The sequence below is a fragment of the Vitis riparia genome, chromosome 11, assembly GCF_004353265.1.
Source record: "Vitis riparia cultivar Riparia Gloire de Montpellier isolate 1030 chromosome 11, EGFV_Vit.rip_1.0, whole genome shotgun sequence".
Lineage (NCBI taxonomy): Eukaryota > Viridiplantae > Streptophyta > Magnoliopsida > Vitales > Vitaceae > Vitis > Vitis riparia.
Window position 1 is genome coordinate 15,206,782 of NC_048441.1, and position 20,257 is coordinate 15,227,038.

The window sequence follows — 20,257 nt, forward strand, 5'->3', positions numbered from 1 at the left end:
AGACTAGTTGGGGCTAGATTAGGTTCTTCCTAAAAGTTTCCGTGACACATGGCCATTTCTTTTTGGGGTTTGGGAGTACTTACAATTATGTGCTCTGGCTAACCCAGGTCAGTTAAGAATTGGAGGGGTGATCAGAGACCATAGTTTTTAGTCATGAGAGCTTTTTTAGAATCACCAAGAAAGGGTTTTTCCATCAAGGCAAAAAGTTCAGCTCTTTAAGAGAGTTTGCCACAAGCAAGGGCTCTTTGTCTTTCTAACTTACAGGTGGAAGGGGATTCTACTATTTTGGTATCTTGGAAATTTAAATCAAAGAGAGGACCTCAGAAGTGTGATGGGTGGCCTCATCAAATTCCAGATTTTGCATATCATTTGAGATGTGCTTTCTTGTATTTTCTTTGCTCAACTAATGATGTTACTGATCTTTTAGCAAAAAGAGGAGACAGGCATCAGACCTGTTTTATAGGGAATCTTTTACCCCCTTGAAGCATGTTGAAGTTGCTCTAACTTGTACAAGTTCTTGTTATATCCTTGTAATGTATGGCCATCCTCTTGTTCATATTTTAGAATCTAGCACCCCTCTTGGCCAAACTGTTAGTCACCCTATTAGCCAATCATGATCACCAAATGAAATAAGAAACCATATCTCCAGCAAAAGCAGGAATCCTACTCCAATAAAAAAGCAACTAAGGATATTTGCTTCAAGAGGAAGCTTAGGAAATAGCAACCAAGGATCATTTGGAATACAGGACGGACAAAAAGCAACATTTTTAAACCAGTAAGTACTGTGGAAATGGCATATGGTATGAGATTCCTAACACGATTAGGAATCAATCAGTGTCATTATCTACAATCAAATAATCATCATAGAGCCGAAAATTGACTGAATTGTAGAGTACCTAAAGAATGTAACACATACTAATAGAGATTACAAAAATTATCAAGATAATCAATCATGTTCTGAACAAGCTTGGGCTCTCACCACATAATAGAAAGCACAGAAGGCAAAAATGGAAGTTAAATTAAGTAGTATTCAGCATGGGGAACATATACCATAAGATCAATAGCTCCATGCATAAAATCAATCAGAAGAATCATAATAACCCAACTCCTAGTTTCACATCCAAAACTGGCTTGGATTTTGAGAGACATAGAAGAATTACACACACACACACACACAAAAGCATACTTTGAGCAACTCTACAACAGGGAGCTGCATTTGAAGTGGGGCTGATTGTGCCACTGCTGAAAGCTGTGGTTGGTCACCAGCATTGTCAATATCCCCATCCCTTATATCATACATGCTCAGTATCCTGCACATGCATTATATAAAAATGTGATGTGGGAGCAATAATTGAGTTCACATAAATTCGTAGAGAGAAGAGCTTGTAACTTCCAAGGAACAGGAAGAAACCAAAGAACAGAGAGATCTAGGTTTAACCCTTGGAACTCACATTCGAAAATGTTGAAGACATGCAACTACCAACTGCCACTTCTCACAAGGATCTGCATATGCTCTTTGAGGGAATGGCCCAAACACGTGATCATATATGAACCTAAAGATACCAATGAATCTGCAAAAGTTGCCACTAAATATTAGAATGAACACAACAGAATGAAAAATACAAATTTAAACTACAAGAGAAACCAAGGACCAGTACCTACGCCCTCTATCACTAACATCTCTTTCTTCTGCAATAAGAGCATTTAACAGCTTAAGGAAAGATATTGTTGAAGGATATAGTTCTCGTCTTGCTTCTATCTCATTCAACTCAAATCGCATGTCATAAATCTGTCAAACTCCCAGATTAAGATACAATCACTACAGTATGTATCAATTAATTTAAGGACAAAATATTGATATCAACAGAGATATCAAGGTTGCATAAAGAATGAGAAACTGAAAAACCAACAGAAATTAGCATCAGAATATGAAATTTCTCAATAGAACTTTGGGAAGAGTTTTTTGACTCAACAATGTATGATTCATGGTGAAACTATTGCAAATATTCATACACAACAGTTTCTGGAACATGGAGATCAAAAAAGTGCATGCCAGAAAAGAAACATTGCTTGGTTGAAGAGGTCCAAGCTGAGACGTCACAAACATAGAATTTATGGCCATTGCTAAAACAGTGTTACTAATAATGGTAACACCAATAAATACCACAGTTTTTCATACAAATGGTATTTGATTTATTGACAACAGAAAACTACAACAAAAATATTTTCCCTTCTTCCTGTTGAAATACTAGTACTTCATGCAGTCTATGTCTGGAAAATTTGCCAGGTAAAAACTTCAGCAATCACAGTGTCCACTTTCAGCTATTTCCCAACCTGCTACTCAAATATCACATTATCCACCATGTCAAGAAAAGAGATATGCATATCCGTCAAACTTCCATTGCATTCAGGGCAAACTGAAACATCAGAAAAAATATTTCCACATGTAGGAACTGCAACTAGGCAGCTCTCCAATTGATCATGTTTGCACATCAATCGTCATTTTGCCACCAGAACTCAATGAAAGAGACTTAAAATACTGGAAAACCTCTACAAGCATACGTACTATATCCTAATTAGCAGTATGTATTCAATAATTAACGTGAAAATTAACTTGTTCCATGAATTGCCTGAGAAGAAATTAGAAATCTGGGTATTCGACATATACACTACAGAAACTTTTTTTTTTTTTTTTTGATAAGTAAACGCACAGAAAAATGATACGTATATATATATATATATATATATATGAAGGCCGACTTAAAGCATATAGGGAGTATACAAGAGGCGCCAAAAGGCAAGAACAAAAAGAAGAAGGGATACAAAAAATCTCACCAGCCCTCATCTAGAACCCAACCAATCAAAAAAGTTGATTAAAGGTAAAGGTCCTTCATCTATAACCGACTTCGTCCAAGAAAAATTACATACAAAAGAATTTTTCATCCTATGAATCGAAAGCTCCTCCTTTCCAAAAGCAATTTTATTTCTTTCCTTCCAAACCGCCCAAAAAAGACATAAGGGGGTTGTCATCCATACCTTTCTACACTTCTTGCCCATGAAGGTACCATGCCACCCAAGAAGGGTATCTCTAACCGAATATAGAAGGACCCACATCACTCCAAAAAGAGCAAACAATAACTCCCATTAAACTCTTGCCTTGGTGCAATGAATTAGAATATGATCAATAGACTCTTGTTCCACACGACAAAGGAAGCATCTATTAGCCAAGGGTCGCACCCTCTTTTTTAGTTGATCCAAGGTTAACACCTTACCCCAAGAGACTTCCCAAGCAAAAAAAACCCACTTTAGTTGGAACACAAGGGCTCCAAATGATGCTCTTTGGAAACTGAACTGCACTTCTAGAATCAAGAGCATTATAAAGAAATTTAACAGAAAAAATCCAATCATCAGTCTCCTTCCTTGTATTGTCACAAGTAACCTCTCCACCTCCTCCACCTCCAGAAAACATTTAGAAAAGGCAAAGATATATTTGACTAGGTTGAAACAAGAATTGCCATACACTGAAACTAACTACATCATAGAGTTTATTCAAGAATATTATCAAAACTAAGAGTTGATAAATGTAAAACAAATGGTCAACATTTACTTAGCCTTTTCCTTTCATGGTAGGGATAAGCTATTCCATGTGATTTGTGGTATTATAAACCATAAACGGATTCAAATATTGTACACAAAACTAACCTGTGATGCCATGGGTTGTGCATTATTCCCTAAACTAGGCCCAACAACTACTGGCAGATCATACTGTTCAAGATAGCCCCAAATGGTATCTTTCAGAGCAGGAGAGACTTGAATGAAAGTAGTAATGGCATTCCGCAAAGCACCCTGTAGAACGTGCAACATACTCTTTTATAGGAAAAAACAAGCAGGATATTGAGTAGAAACAGGTAAAGAAAAATTCAATGGCAGGCTTTAAATGTAACCAAAGACAAGAATTTCAAACAAAGCTATGCATAAAGAGAAGCAGAATAAAAACACAGCCTACAACCTTCAAATAAGGAGGCACATTTTCATAGGTGAGAAGCTTGAATAATGGTTCAATATCAGGAAACCAGTTCTTCCTTTCAACAGGATTTCCATTTTGCATAACCTGAAAATATGTGATATCGGGGTTAAGCAGTGATTCATTTCAATCAGTAATAACAGGGGAAAACCAAGAAATATGGTTTCCATCCAGACAAGGCACAGGAGGTAGCACCTACATGTGGCAATAGATTTAAACCCTTTTCTGGTTAGACTAAAAATTCATTGAATTAAAAAAATCAAATTAAACAAAGTGAACAAGATATTACTTGGGAAAGAAAAGATTAACACCCAAACCCAATAGCCCCCACCCACAAACATAAAATAAAAAAATAAATAAAATAAAATAAAAAACAAAAACAAAACAAAAAAAAAAACCAAAACCTTAATGCTTAAGCTTTTGGGATTTCATATTCCATTCATAAACCCTCTATAAAGAAGCCATAAAATAGAACTTCTTTGAGTGAGGAAAGATTTACTGGCATTGCATTTCTGTTCTTTTCCTACTTGGTGCCAACATGGTTTGCACTCCTTTCTGTGATTGAAATACAAATCTCTCTCTCTCTCATACACACGTGTGCGAGCACACACACACACACACATATATATATAAGGTACTTAAAACACCGTTAACATTGATCTTGGTGAGGATTAACCAGGAATTTTCACATGACAACTTTCACATTTTTGAAAATTAAAAATAAATAAAATTTCAGATGTCCATAACAACTTTTCAAAACATTAACTGTGAAATGTTTAAATACAAATATATTCAGGAACAATCCTGCAAATTTCATCAAATTTCAAAATAAAAAATTGAACATAATATATTTAAACTTCAAAAGAAATTGTTCCTCTAAGTTTTAACCAACTTTTTCAAATTTTGTTTTTCTGACTAGGGGAGGGAGAAATAGATTACAAGAAAGCACTAATTCCACAAGAATGGTAGGAAAGGCAGACCAATAAATAGGAAAATTCAGGTTTCAAAATTTGTTTTTCTGACAAGGGGAGGAGGGAGCAATAGCTTACAAGAAAGCACTAATTCAACAAGAATGGTAGGAAAGGCAGATCAATAAATAGGAAAATTTGGGTTTCACAAGGGAACATAATAGAAGAGTAGGTGATCCAACGAGAAAGTTGCAAAATAAGATTTCCAGACAGGCAGTAGAAGAAGCATGAAAAGATTAGCACAGATGAGAACAAGAGATGTTTATGTTATTGAGGAAGGTGGTTCATAGTAAAGTTGCACTCCAAGATGTAACAAGCACATTTAAATCAGCATTGGAACCTTGATATCAACTGAGAACACCAACAATACTGATAAAGCTAGAATAAAATGCACCAGATGCATACAGTTCCAGATTTGTATTACGATCTTGCAGAACCAAATGCTAAAAGTCAGCAAAAAGTTTGGAAGTGCAGATGACATTTTGGAGTAAAACAAGTGAAAACCTTTTGAAGAACATTCAAATATGCAACAAGTGCCTTTGCATCCCCTTCTTGAAACTCTGGCAAAATGGCCCCTGGGCTTTGAAGGGCCTGTTTGAACTTCTCTTCATAAATTGATAAACAATCAAACAAAGTGCTCCACCCAACAGAGCGGAACGTCTTTCCCTGAAGTAACTCGAAAACCTTCAAAGCACCCTCTTGACTAGAAGCCTGACAGGAAATTCATAGCAAAGATCTAAGAGACCACGAATTGTATAAACATGAGAAAGCATAATTGGCATCCACATAAATTAATCATATAATGCACTTTACATACCAAGGTACCCAGCATTTTTAAGAAAGCCACAAGTGTTTGAAAGTTAGTATGATCCTCTCCAGCAAAGTTTACAAAGGTCCACAATACATCATTGCCAGATAACAGCTCTGGTTCCTTCTGATTATGGATAACACAAAACTTTATTATGCTCAATTAACTTCAATAAATCTAACAGAAGAGCATCATGAAGCAATAGAACAAAAAAGCAAGCAAGAAACTAAGAGACTATCTGGCATCATGTCTGTCTTCTCAGACCATTGCACACCAGAATCTCATCCTAAGTAAAAAAATTTATCTCAACTAGAGCTCCAGATTAAACGGCAGAGGTCCAGAAAGTTGCTAACACATTGCAATAAACAAAACACACGTGTACTAAACTCAACAACTGAGGAGAGATGTGACTCAACCAACCAAATAAATCTGAATATGTTCTTTATTTTTCATTTTCTTCCCCCTTCTTCAGCTAGTTGAGAGAATGAAGAGGATTGTAAATTGTAGGCAAAACGAATTTTGAAAATTAAGCAAAAGAGGGTTATCAGAAGCAGTTATAGTTAGAGAAGGAGTCTGAAGGATATCTCATCCTTGTACTTATCTATTCAGACTGCAATGATTTTTGCAGTTATTCCTAATAAAAAACATAGTTATGAAAGAAGTCTAAATTCATGTGGAAGGAGTCCAAAGGATAATTCATCTTTCTTGTACTTTTTGATTCAGATTACAATGATTATGTTGTTGTTTCTAATTTGAAATGGATAGTAAGTATATTTTTTGGATAGGTAAATGAGAGAATATATTAAAAAGCGCTAGCAAAAAGGCGCAACAAGTGATCAAGTACATTATTTTGTCTCTGTTTCAATTTTATGTTGTAAAATAAAGGACATTTTATAAACATGCTGAAACCACAAGGAAAATCTTAAAATGATGAAACCACAGAGATGCTAACTATTTGGAAGTCAGTGGTATCCCTGAAAATCAAATTTAATAAGGCCAGCTCCAGATCACAAAAACTAAGGGAATCAAAACATTCATTAGACATCCATTTGATGTTAATGGCCCACATTCTCATGTTTTATCAACAGCCTATTTTCTTTTCAGAAGGAAAGAGTAACAATTGTTTTGAACCTATGCAATAATCCTTTAAAGGCTATGTCCCATGCATATTCAACACAGGTAAGATTTTCTATTTTACCCTTGACGCATGGCAGGGTTGGGGTGGTTTATGGGAGGTTCCAGGTTGAAGTCCCAATAATGACAAAACTAACAAAATAAATAAATAAATAAAAGAAAAAAAAAATTACCTATCCAAAAAAAACAGGTAAGATTTTCTATTTTGGATTTTACACATGGAAAGTATCATACAAATATCAGGCCATATTAAACGAGCATCATCGTCCAATACATTTCATATGGGGGAGCATCGCTTTGACAAAATATCCATGCTTTTAGAGCAATTTAATAATAACACTCACAATCAACAGTTCCATGAGTTGACATAAGATATAAAACAGAAAAGGAAATATGGTATGTATCAGACATGTATCCTGCCATATCCATAGGCATCGTTGCCCAACCCAGTTCATATTTGAAGAAATCTCTTCAGGGAAATATCCATGCTTCAGAACTAATACTAGCATTTAATGGTTCCATCAAGGTACCATCATACATATTACAGAAAAAAAAACATATTGACCTGATAAACTTCGCTCACAAACTCCAAGAGAGAGACAAATGGTTGAGAACCCATTTCAACAGCCTTTTGAGAGTTCGAGTTGTTATCATGCATGAAATCATGTGATCCAGCCATACGGTAAGGACTAAGGACACTCATAGCCTTCTCCTTTGTTTCTTTTACCTGTTAGAAAATGATAAAACAAGCATAGTAAACAGAAAATACAAGTTCTTGTGTTCATGCATGTACACAAATGAAATCTTGTTACCTGAATGAACAACGGGTGGAAAATGACACCCTAATTACACAGAAACAAGAAAAGATACAATGCCAAAAATTTCCAATGAAAAAAGGAAGCATGGAACAAGAACTTCAACACCATGCCCATGGTTCTATAAGCATCTAAATCCTCCCCTTTAAGGATTTTCTTCTGACAGGATTTCCCTTGAGGATTATCCTATTCTTCTTCCAAACATATACCAAAGATCAAACAGGAAGCAGATCATGTTTACCATGTGCATCATCTAAAACTTACATACTAGCTATTAAGAGATATCCCATCCAATAGCACACCAAAATTAGATTTCCGTTCACAATTTTGCAAAACAATCTTGAGTTCATTGAGCAGAGGGTACTCATCTCCAATGAATATGATATTTGGTATGCATGACAAGCACAGGAAGGCATCTGTTCTGACTGGAAGTTGCAAAACATGGATCCCACAAGAAGCTAAATTTTGGGTGTAAGAAATAGAAACTTTTACTTCGAGTATAAATTTCATCCCAATTATGTGCGCATGCAAGTGGAACAAATCGATGAAATGCCAGGACAAAATATTCATTTCTGTAAGCGTGTTTGTGTATTGGCAATTCCCGGTCAAAATTCCCATTGCGTCTCTTAGCTCATACTCTTCAAATCCTTCCTTGGACACTTGCCTCTTCCAAATTGTTCATGTTTGAAGATGGGTAGAGGAGTCAATAAGTGCATTTGAGGCGATGGATGATGGAAAAAATTGATCAACTGCATTTTAAATTTTTATTCTTTTATTGAAAAATGAAATTGAAGATTAAGAGTGTAAAACATTGTGTTTAAAACATTTGGATCGATTTTTTATTGATCAAACTAAAAAGTAACGGTTTATGTTGAACCCAGATTTTTTCGGTCTTGTCCAATCGATCACACCTACGAATCTTCATGATTTTCCAAACAAATCTCAATTGTTGGATGGGTTTTAAAACCATAATATTTAAGCCTTCTTTCCAGATGAGGAAGAGGTGGTTGTGAGAGTGAAAACTCGGTTTTTGAGCTTCAAGCTTTTTTTCCCAAATTGGGGATTGTTTGCCTGGAGAGAAAATTAGTTGGGTTTGAGTTGAAAATCAATTTTTAAGTGTGAAATTTTTGTTCCAAATGGGCTGATTCATTGAGTTATTCATCCTTGCTCTCATATTCAACATTTTGGGGTAAAACCCAAGTTTCTTCTTGTGTGGACTTATGAAGAGGTCGAGATCAAAGTTTGGAGTGGATTCCAAGTATTTTCCGAAAGAAGAAAGGTGGTAGCTGAAGCTTGAAGGTTCTAGGCAAGTGGTCGGGAGAGAATCGAAGGCTTGGGCTAGGTAAATCCTTGTACTCTCAGTTAATTTTTCTTCTTAGTGGATTATTTGATTGCTTGAGGCCTATGGTTTTTTATCTCTTCGGAGGTTTTCCACGTTAAAAAATTTGGTGTTGTTGTCTCTCTATTCTATCTTGTCTTGTGATTATATTTCATTAGCTTATAATATTTTTCATTATGTTGATTGTTTAATTGGAGCATGAACTGAAATTTGACTATTAGAGCTTTGAAAGAACAAAATATATTTCAATTTTTGATGGTTGATGTCAAGGGGCATGTTAAAATGAGTGTTTGTATAGATGTAATGTCTTATATATCATGTTTGGGGAGCGTTGTTTCATTTGCATGTGACTTGCAGTGAATAACTTGTTTGGGAGAGTGTCGGTATATCCATTGTTGCTTATGATTTGCTTGTTTGTTCATAGGATTGAAAAGAAGATCAGTTCATAGGAGAAAAACAGGGGATCTATAAGCATTTGTAAGACACCTTCTCTAATTGTTGCAAAAACACCTATTCAACACCCCCACCTCCTGGTGTTATCCATAGGTGAGATTCATCTTCAATTTCAACTGCATGTATTGATTCACAATGGAACTAAAAATGACACACTTTGATAGAATGATTCAAAGTAGTCCAAATGTACATATCTAGTAACAACTTTAACCACAGCCACTATCTTTCAAGAAAGGCAGCTTTTGATTGCCTTTTAATGAGCAGGAGTTGCTAGACAGCTATTGTCAAGAATGAGGAAGCAACACATAACACAAAACCAAAAGAACTCAATCTTTCCCATCTCCAAACTATATGATCCACGCCCGTCCCTTACTTTTTCATGCCATTGTCAAGAATGGGAAGGACCTATGAGTTCATACTACAATAATAAATCAGCTATTAACATCGCACACAATCCTTCCCAACATGATCACACTAAGCACTTGCAAGTAGATAGACACTTTATTAAAGAGAAATTGGACAACGGCTTAATTTATACTCTATATGTTTCAATTGAAAGGCAATTAGTTGATATTTTGACTAAGGGATTGTTTAGATTCAAATAATTACTAGCAAACTAGGAATGGATAATATCTATTCACCAGCTTAAAGGGGAGTGTTTGCAAGTTTGTTAAGAATCCCTGAAAAATAAGAAGTTAAAACAATTTTATTATATGTCGTTTTGTAATTTATGTATTTTAGGAAGGTTCATATTCTTTTCTATTTTTATTTTCTTGAGTTATTATTACCATATCTTTAGGACAGATTTTAGGAAATTAGTTTCCTATTTTCCCTGTGCCTTAACCATATATATCTTTGTACACTCATCTTGGAAATTAATATACAAAATGCATTTTTACCACGAAAGAATCAACTGACCTTGTCTCTAGCAATGGGATGAGATAAGAAGCATGTAATCATCTTGTGCAAATAAGCGTTGTAGACATAGATCATATCCTCATCATCATTCTGCAAGAATCGCAATAAAACAAAAAGGGAACCTTATTCAAAATATGCACATAGATCAATGAAAAAAGAACAGTCAGAATAACAAATTTTAATAAAAAAATCAACCACTTCACTAAAACGTACCAATAAATTTCCATTCTTTCTAAATTGAATAAATAAATAAAGAATAAAAAATTGCACATCATGTAGACGAGATCGACATTGCAAAAACGTAGGTAAACAAAAGATAGAATGAAGAGCAATTTTTTTTATTCAAAATGAAGAGCAAATTTAAAGAATAACTTTTTTTTTTTTGTTTCTATCAAGAAGAAAATGCAAAATATACATCCTATAAGGAAATGCCTATTGTAGGGCATTCAAAACATTTCCAACTTTAAAAACGAATTGAAGCAGGAGTTTAATCATAGTAACATCAATAACATAGAGGACCCATTTGGTGTAGCTATAACTTCTACTAAAGTGCTTATTTGAAAAGATTTGTGCAAAGAATATATTGCTATTTAATATGAAAAAAATTAAATTTAGAATGCTACTTAACATATAAGAAATTTAGAGAAGGACAAAGCTCTAGGGCTTAATGGTTTCACTATTGTTGTGTTCCAAGAGTGTTAGGATGTGATTTAGAAGGATTTAATGAGGGTGTTTTCAGAATTTCACAAAAGTGGGGTAGTTACTCAAAGCACAAATGCTACCTTCAATGCCCTAGTGCCCAAAAAGAGTCAAACCAAAAGGATTGTCAATTTTAGACCTATTAGTTTGATCACTTATTTGTGTAAGGTCATAATCAAAGTCTTATCAGGGTGATTACAAGGTGTTCTTAATGAAACTATCCATATCACACAAGGAGCTTTTGTTCAGGGAAGGTAAATACTAAACACCCTGTTGAAGATGGGACAAGAAATCTTTTCTAGGAAGACTTGTAGTTGGAGGATCAACCTTTGTGTTCTCAATTCTCAGGTCTATTTAGAAGTGTCACAATTCAAAACCTCAATATTTCATCAATTCTCATCTACACTAATCCTTTCTCTTGGAATTTAAACTTTCATTGCGATCTTTCTGATTTTGAGATAGGAGATCTTAAAAGACTCATGTCCTCTCTTTCTCATTTGCACTTATCTCCATTTGGTCCTAATTCGAGAGCTTGGTCCTTATCTTCTTGAAGTTTATTTACAGTAAAGTCATTCTTTTCAATCATGTCCAACCATACTAATCCAATTCCATCATTCCCTACTGATTCTATTTGGAAATCGCAAGCTCTATTTGAGGTCGAATCCTTTGCTTGATTAGTGGCACACAAGAAGGTAAACATTAATAACATGCTACAACTGAAAAGATCCAACGAAGCCCTCAATCCTGATGTTTGTTTGTTGTGTATGGAGAGTGGTGAAACAGTAAATCATATCTTCTTACATTGTTTGAGGCTATGGTATAGACTATTCAACTTAGCTCATATGGATTGGGTTCCTTCTAGAAGTATACGATATACGATGATTATCTAATATAAAGGATTGGAAAGGACCATTATAGGCAAGGTGTTGTAGCAGTCCGCTTGTCTTGCTTTGATGTGGGTTGTGTGGTAGGAAAGAAATGCTAGGGATTTTTAAGACAAGGCAAGAACTTCATAGGGTCTTTTTTTTCAATAGGTAAATTTTTGTCCCCAATGGCACTTGAACCTGGAACCTCCCCCTAAATCCTCCCCATCCCTTTACCACTTGAGCCTAAGAACTTAAGGTTCTTTGAGATATAATTCATTTCTCAGCTTCCTTTTGGGCCTCTGGCACCACAATCTTTAAGGATATTCCCCTTAATATGATCCAACTTGATTGAATGTTGGTGTGTAGTTCCAAGGGTGTGGGCTAGCAAGGATAAATTATTTCTTGTATATCCCCACATGGACTGGTTTGTGGAACCTCATAGTCGTATAGATTTACATGGAGTGCTTGGGAATGTATAGCAGTTTAGCCTACCACGTGGGTAGTGGTAGGAGAGTGAGATTATGGAAGGTCAAGTGGTGTGGAGATGAGCCTCTTTGCGAGACTTTCCCTTCTTTATTTGCCATCTCCTTGGCTAAAGATGTCTGGGTTTCAGATGTTTGGAACCCAGATGGTGTAAGGGATGGTTGGACCCCTCTTTTCTCAAGGGCATTTAATGATTGGGAGATTGAGATGGTGGAGCGATTTATGCTTAAAATCCAAGCCTTTAGGGTGCAAAGGGAGGACGAAGATAAAGTGGTGTGGACAGCTTCTAGAAGTGGAGCTTTCTCAGTCAAGTAGCTTTATTCTATTCTGGAGCCCGGAAGTGCTTCCTTGTTCCCTTGTGGTAGTATTTGGAGGGCGAATGTGCCTCCTAAGGTAGCTTTCTTTGCTTGGGAGGCTTCCTGGGGCAAAATCTTCCCTTGTGGTAGAATTTGGCAAATAAGTGTTTTCTATGCCTTTCTAAAGAAGAAACAGTGGATCACCTTTCACTTCATTGTGTTAAGACATGGGCATTGTAGAGTCTTCTTTTCTCCCTTTTTTTTTTTTTTTTTTGATAGGAAACGATAACGGAATATATTGATAAAAAGAAGATACAAATAGAAGGATGAGAAATCCTCCCACCAAAGAAAAACAAGACTACAAGTAATCAAATATAAGATATACAACGAGAAAAAGACTAACGGCCTATTTACACACCGCTAACCAATCTAGTTGTAACACGTTAAGAGGTATCCCCTTAAAAACCTTAGAACAAAAAGCCCATAGAGAAGCCAAAAAACGAATAGAATCCCAAAGATACCCTGAATTCCTTGCTTTATCCTCAAAAATCCTTGCATTCCTTTCCCGCCACACCACCCACATTAACGCGATGCACGCGTCTTGCCATAAAACAACCCCTCTCTTAGAAGATCCGAAACCATTAAAATTAGTAAAAAACATGTCAGATATGCTCCTTGGGGAGACCCAATCCATCTTTGCTAACTGAAATAATCTGTGCCACAACCCCTTGGTCAAAGAGCAATGGAGGAAAAGGTGATCTACTGTTTCTCCATGCTTCATGCACAACTTACATATGTCGGGACTAAGTGCTTTGTGGGGTCTCCTCAATTGTAGCAAGTCATTAGTATTAACCTTCTTGTGCGCCACCAACCAGACAAAGGACTTGACTTTGAAAGGGACTTGAGAATTCCAGACAAACTTAGTAGGGAACACTGGAGGCGACTCAGAATATTGGGATAAGGCCAGAAAGAAAGATTTGACTGTGAAAAGACCTGAAGGAGATAAGGACCATGATCTCTTATCTGGAACCGAAGGAGATATGTGTAGACGATCAAGAGACCGCATAAGGCTTTCTAAATCTTCTATCTCAGGATCAGTAAGATTTCGGCGAAAATTGAAATTCCAAGAGAAAGGACGGGAATATCCGAGAATTGATGAAATAGGAACATTTTTATCCGTGACTACGCTAAGTAATCTTGGATATTGTATTCCCAAAGGTTGATCCCCCCACCACAAGTCATCCCAGAACCGAATTCTATCCCCGTCCCCTACCACAAACCGAGTAAATTTGGAAAACTCTTGGAAGACTAGTGCAATGGCCTTCCAAGGACAACGATGAGACCACCTAACAATATTGTTGACATCCCAGCCATTGGAGTGAGAACCATAAATGCTTAAGATAACCTGATGCCACAGAGCAGAACCCTCCCTAGGATATCTCCACAACCACTTCCCTAAAAGAGCGACATTCCTCATAGAAATCTTTCCGAAACCCAAACCCCCTCTCGACTTCGGTTTGCACACAACGTCCCAATTAACCAAATGGTCTCTTTTGCCTTCCCCTACGCCTGACCAAAGAAATTCTCTTTGCATTCTCTCAATTTTTGCTGCCACAGAAGCGGGAATCTTAAAAAGGGAGAGAAAGTAACAAGGCATATGGGTTAGACAAGATTGAATGAGAGTTATCCTACCTCCAAAAGATAAATACGCCTTCTGCCATCCATCTAATCTCCTTGATATCCTCTCAATCACAGGATCCCAAAAGCCACTCGCCTTAGGATTCCCTCCCAGAGGAAGACCTAGGTAAAGTATAGGCCACCCAGAAGCCTTGCAGTCAAGCATCTCGGCCAGCCTAGAAAGGTGATTCTGTTCAATATTAATGCCATAGATGTTGCTTTTATCAAGATTAACTTTCAAACCAGATATATATCCAAACACTAGCAGAACATTCTTAAGCGTCATCATATCCTCTTCTCGAGTACTGGAGAAGAAAATGGTATCATCTGCAAATTGTGAATGGGATACCCTTGTTCTGTTCCTACCCACCCTGAATCCTTCCAAGACGTTTCTCTCCTCAGCTTTCAATAACATCCTACTCAATACATCTGCCACTATAGTGAACAAAAAAGGTGATAAAGGGTCGCCTTGTCTTAAACCTCTAGATGTCTTCTTTTCTCCCTTTTTGGTGTGGCTTGGGTTCTCTCTGGTTCAGTTAAGGAAACTCTCCTAGGGTGGCATGGAGCGTTTGTGGGGAAAACCAGTAAAAAGGCTTAACAAATGGCCCCCTTATGTATATTTTGGTCAGTATGGAAGGAAAGAAATTTGTTAGCTTTTGGGAATGAGGTGTTTTCGCTTCAAAGGCTGAAATATTCTTTTATATGTAATCTTTGGTCTTGGGTTAGGGTGTTAATAGTTTTGAGCCCTTCTTCTCTTGTTAGCTTTTTTGAGTGGCTAGGCTCTAAGTAAGAATAGGGATTGTTATTTATTTCCTTCTACCTTGGTTTCAAGTCTGTGGGCTGCTTTTGTATACTCCCTGTATACCTAGAGGACACTAGATTGGTGTTTCCTCTTCCCGTTTAATTTTATTCTCTTTATCTATCAAAAAAAAAAAATTGTCTTTTTAGTATCACTATAAGCAAGGGCACAACAGAGGAATAAATAATAAACACAGGATTACCAGTATGAAAAATCAATATTTTTTCCCAAAATGACTTTCTAACATCAAATAAAACACATCATGAACACTCTATAGGGGATGATCATAATACACTTATGTGGCCCTTTTCTTCAAAATTTCCACCAATTAATTCAAACAAGAGAACCAAAATAACTCTCACCCCCTAAAATTACAAAAGCAATAATAAATAACAATAACATTTTCTATCCCAAAAGAACCTTGTCCACTATATTTCACAACATTATCAACTGTAGTTGAGACAAACATACCAAATACCAATATTTTACATAAAATGTTCATACAACTCTAAATGTGCCAAGAAAAAATTATGTTTCTTTGTTAGAATACCACATCCATTCTTTAAATCACAAGAATCTAATTTTTTACCCAAAATGACAAAATTACTTTCAACCTTCAATTTTAAACCAAAAAAAAATGGTGATACGTCTCAAAGAAAAATTACTGTAGAGAAGAAAATAAGAAAACATAAACCATACAAAGCACACAAAATTGACATGGTTCAACCTAAAATCCATGTTCATGGGCTTAAGATGGTGAAGAACTTCCAAAATTGGACAACGAGATAACACCCGTAGAGCTCTCAAATTGACAAAACCCAAAGCCTCAATTACACAAAAAGAAGTTCTTTCTCTCAATCAAATCTCTCTACATATTTTTTCCTCATAAATACATAGATGAACCTAATTATAGGGCACCAAGTCCATCCTTATTGAAGGAACCTATTTCTATTTCATAATAGAAATTTTCCTTTCCAAGAACAGGAAAGCTCTTGGGTTAGTTCTTGAATGAGTTTAAGACAATGTGATCCACTCTTTCCATCTCTTTTCACTATTGTGGCAAATGTATTGAGCACATTGATGTTGAGAGTGGAAGGGTGTGACACAATTTAGGGTTTCTTAGTAGGCAAAAGTATGACGAGGGTGACAAATTTACAACTCACTGATGACACCATGTTCGTTCTAAAAGGCTTAATATGCACCCAAGACAAAGAAGTCCTCTAAGGGTTAAGTGCGCACACAACCAAAAGCATGCGTCTAAGCGAAGCAAGGAACAACTTATGGTGCATTTCTATTTTATAAAATATGATCCAAAATTCAATTCAAACAACAAAAAAAATATTCAAGATTTTAAGCATTTCAAACAAGCATCAACAAAAACTTATGCAATGCCATAAATTTCAATATACAACCAAAAATTAAAGAAAACAAGTGATAAAAAAGAAAGAAAAATAAATAAATGTGGTGTCCTCTAACGAGACACATGCTTCAATAGGCAAGGCGCTACAACTAGTGAGTCATTGCACCTAGGCCTAAGCACACTTTTAAAAACTATATAACTTACCAAGTCTTAAACTAATTTTATTAGTGTTTAAACACATTCCAAGATTAAAGATAAATCTAGAGAAGAGTGCCATATTGGGAGGACATTGCACAAGTATTTTGTAATTTCACTCTTTTCACCCAATATTCAATGGGTGATGGTAGAAAAATTCAATTCTGAAATGATATTGGATGGTGTGATCAACTTTTTGTGTTCAATCACCAAATCTCTATAGAGTGGTGAAGGAAAGGGATTTTAGTGTTTCTTCAATTTGAAGTTCATCCTCTTCCTCTTTGTCATGGAATTTTAATTTCCATCATCATTTTCTGATGCAAAATTAAGGAACTTACTCTCCTTGTATATTTTTTATAGGCAAATGAAAAGAAATTTTTAAAAAGCTCTTAAAAGAAGGCACCAAAATACACAATTTGTATACAACGGGAACCAAAAGGCACAACCTAAAAGAGATAGGGCACCAAAAACAACTCCCCTCCCTTGGCAAGACCCCAATCAATCTACAACTTACTCTAATTAAATCAACTTTAGTTAGTATGTATTTCCATGATCCACTATCCCTAATCTAAGAATTTGGTCCTTGACATCCTCTGGTTTCTTTTCAATGAATTCATATTTTTAAAGCTTTTCGTGCCTCTGCTAACTCAAGTTCCTTTCTCCATGCAAACTTTATTTCGAAATCTAAAGCCATACCGAAAGTCAAGACCTTTGCATTACTAGTGGCAAATAAAAAAATTAATACAACTTATTTGCTATAGAAAATGAGGTTTTACAAGGCCCTCGCTCTGGAATGGTATTCCATGCGTAAGTGAGGAATTAGTGGATCATTTTTCTACATTACTCAGTGCCATTGACATTATGGTATAGGTTGCTCAAACTTGCTAAGATTTACTGGATTCTACCTAGAGATATAATGGAGACACTGGCTATTTCTTACCAAGGTTTTGGAAGTCTTCCTAGAGGCAACTCATTGTGGGAAATTGCTAGTCTCACCTTAATATGGACTACTTGTTGGAAGAGGCACATGAGCAATTTTTAGGATAGATAGATTACCTTTGAGCATTATGGGATTTTATTATTTCTCCTCTTCCCTCTAGGCAACGGCTTATGTAACACCTGAGGCACTCAGAGTATTATGTTGCTAGATAGAAATGTCATTAATAAATTTACTAGGCCGTCAAAGGAAACACTCCCTATTGGTCTCATCCTCCAATGGGTTCTTTTAAACTGAATTTTGATCAGGCTTTCTAGGTAATCCATGACAACTAAAATTGCAGGAACACTCATGGATCATCTCAGAACTCTAGAAAGAGCATTCCCTAAATATATTCAAAAGGGTATAGCCATTTGAGTTAGAGACTTTAGCCTTGGGATATTAATCTTTTTCTCTCATTCACGAAATAACAACTGGTTAGCCTTGGGATACTAAAAGTTCATCTCTGCAAGAGGGAACCTTGTATCTTTCAGTGAATAGTTCTAACCTTTCATGAAAGGTGTATAAATTATAAAATGGTTAGTCTAATGCATTAAGTAAAAGAAGAACATCCATGCACAAAGGCAATCTACAAATTGCAATAGAATAATTGCACCAAAGTCATCAGTGTTGGAACCAGAGACCTAGTACAAGACTAGCCAATTTTACTCCAAGATTCCCATAGGTTTACAAATATGAGCAGCATTAACTAAATAAATGAAAATTTGGTTCCTGTAATGGAGTACCTAATGGAAAAGAAATGTTTTAACAATTTAAAACTAAAGTATAATTAATTAATTCAACTAAAGTACCTGGTAGGCAGCAGTTTGAAGGGCTTTGTCCAGCAAAAACTGGAAAACATTGTTAGAGAAAATGACTTCCAAGCATGAACAGATGAATCCCAAATCATTGGATGAAGCACTAGAAACTGTCTCTGTTGCAACAGTTGCATCTTGTACTAACATCAAATGTGCAGCCCAAGCAAGTCTTATGACATCAACAAAGCCCTCGGCAATTGGATCATTTCCAGAAGCAATCACCTGAAGGATATAACCTTATCAATAGATCACAGATCAAGGCAGAAAAAGTGATAAACATTACAGTATAATACCACCAGTAGTAGGTCAGCTTACAATTTCCTGGAATTCACGTCTAAAAGTAGCATCACGGCACAGGACTGATGCTTTATCAGGTACTGTCCCCAAAGCATCTGATATGAATGCGATAACAAGAGAAAAAAGAATACTAAATGTAATCTGCATATACATAAAATCAGTGTCATAAAACAGGTCAGCACCAAATGGGTTACTGAATATAAATAATAAAATAAAACCTGATATTTTATGGTATCACTGCTGCCATTAAGCTCAGCTGCACAATCTTTTAAAGTGGAAAACAAGTCTTTTACATCTTTTGGACCTGTGATAAGAAATATTTATAACACTGATCAGGTATGAATATATCTTCCATAAAAGGCATAAAGAGGCTTCCACATGACATAGTTGTCTTCCTATTTGGTTGAATTCAAACAAATGCAATTATTACACCTTTTTTAAGGCACCATGAGCCCCAGATCGCAGATGAATTTGGAGGAAAAGGCTGGCCAATAAAATACACAAGCTATGAATTTTGACAATCATCCACTAGCTTCATAGGAAGTATCATAAAAAAATCAAATCCTGGGAGCTCCTAGCTTACATATTTCCTTTTTTTTCCTCTCTTAGATACACAAACATCCTCAATTCTGGACACTGTTTCTGAACACCAAAACCACTTACCTGTCATCTTGATATTGGCAGTATTGAACACAGACACGTGCTATAATTTCCTTCCTTTTTTATTTTTATTTATTTATTTGTTTGATAAATATACAGAAAATATGTCAAAAGGTACCAAAGAAAGGGGCATAACACCAGAAAACAGGAGGCATACAAGGAACACCAAATAAACAAAGCAAATGATAAAACCAGGAACACCATAACTTCTCAATGAAATCTGGAGAGAACAAATTCCTTTTATCCAACTAATCCAGCAACCAAACAAACAATGAATTAAGAAGAATTTTTCAGGTTTAGCTCTGACTGCTCCAGACCATCAATGTTTCTTCAATTCCAATTCTAACATAAGCACCAAAAAAACACAGTGCAGACCTACAAATTTTCCTTCACTCATTGATAACTATATCACTAACTAAAGAAAGAGTCCTTTGCAAACTCATGCCATCCAAGAGACTGTAAATGAGTAAACCAAACCACAGACTATGAGCCATTCCACAGTGGATTAGCAGGCCACTTGCAGACTCCTCTGTTTTCTTTAAAGAGCACAAACTCAACAAACTCCCACCTTTTAACAAGTTGGGCAATGGTAAGAATGTGTTGTCCAATTACCTCCTGCACTGAGAAACCTGCCTTAGAGAGAGCATTCAACAATCCCCACCACCCACCAAG

General features: G+C 36.0%; 1 protein-coding gene across 2 annotated transcripts in view; it reads right to left on the reverse strand.

Annotated features, from left to right (window-relative positions):
• Nucleotides 1-20,257, reverse strand: part of LOC117924488 (nuclear pore complex protein NUP205) — a 64,170-nt gene that overhangs the window by 19,368 nt on the left and 24,545 nt on the right. For both annotated transcript variants that reach the window (XM_034843112.1, XM_034843111.1), the window contains exons 7-18: nucleotides 19,144-19,229; nucleotides 18,944-19,066; nucleotides 18,623-18,850; nucleotides 10,460-10,549; nucleotides 7,500-7,661; nucleotides 5,810-5,926; nucleotides 5,497-5,703; nucleotides 4,010-4,111; nucleotides 3,703-3,846; nucleotides 1,659-1,789; nucleotides 1,452-1,571; nucleotides 1,187-1,310 (exon numbers count right to left, since the gene is read on the reverse strand). In XM_034843112.1, coding sequence (XP_034699003.1) covers nucleotides 1,187-1,310; nucleotides 1,452-1,571; nucleotides 1,659-1,789; nucleotides 3,703-3,846; nucleotides 4,010-4,111; nucleotides 5,497-5,703; nucleotides 5,810-5,926; nucleotides 7,500-7,661; nucleotides 10,460-10,549; nucleotides 18,623-18,850; nucleotides 18,944-19,066; nucleotides 19,144-19,229 — 1,634 coding nt within the window. The remainder of the gene's footprint in view (nucleotides 1-1,186; nucleotides 1,311-1,451; nucleotides 1,572-1,658; nucleotides 1,790-3,702; nucleotides 3,847-4,009; nucleotides 4,112-5,496; nucleotides 5,704-5,809; nucleotides 5,927-7,499; nucleotides 7,662-10,459; nucleotides 10,550-18,622; nucleotides 18,851-18,943; nucleotides 19,067-19,143; nucleotides 19,230-20,257) is intronic.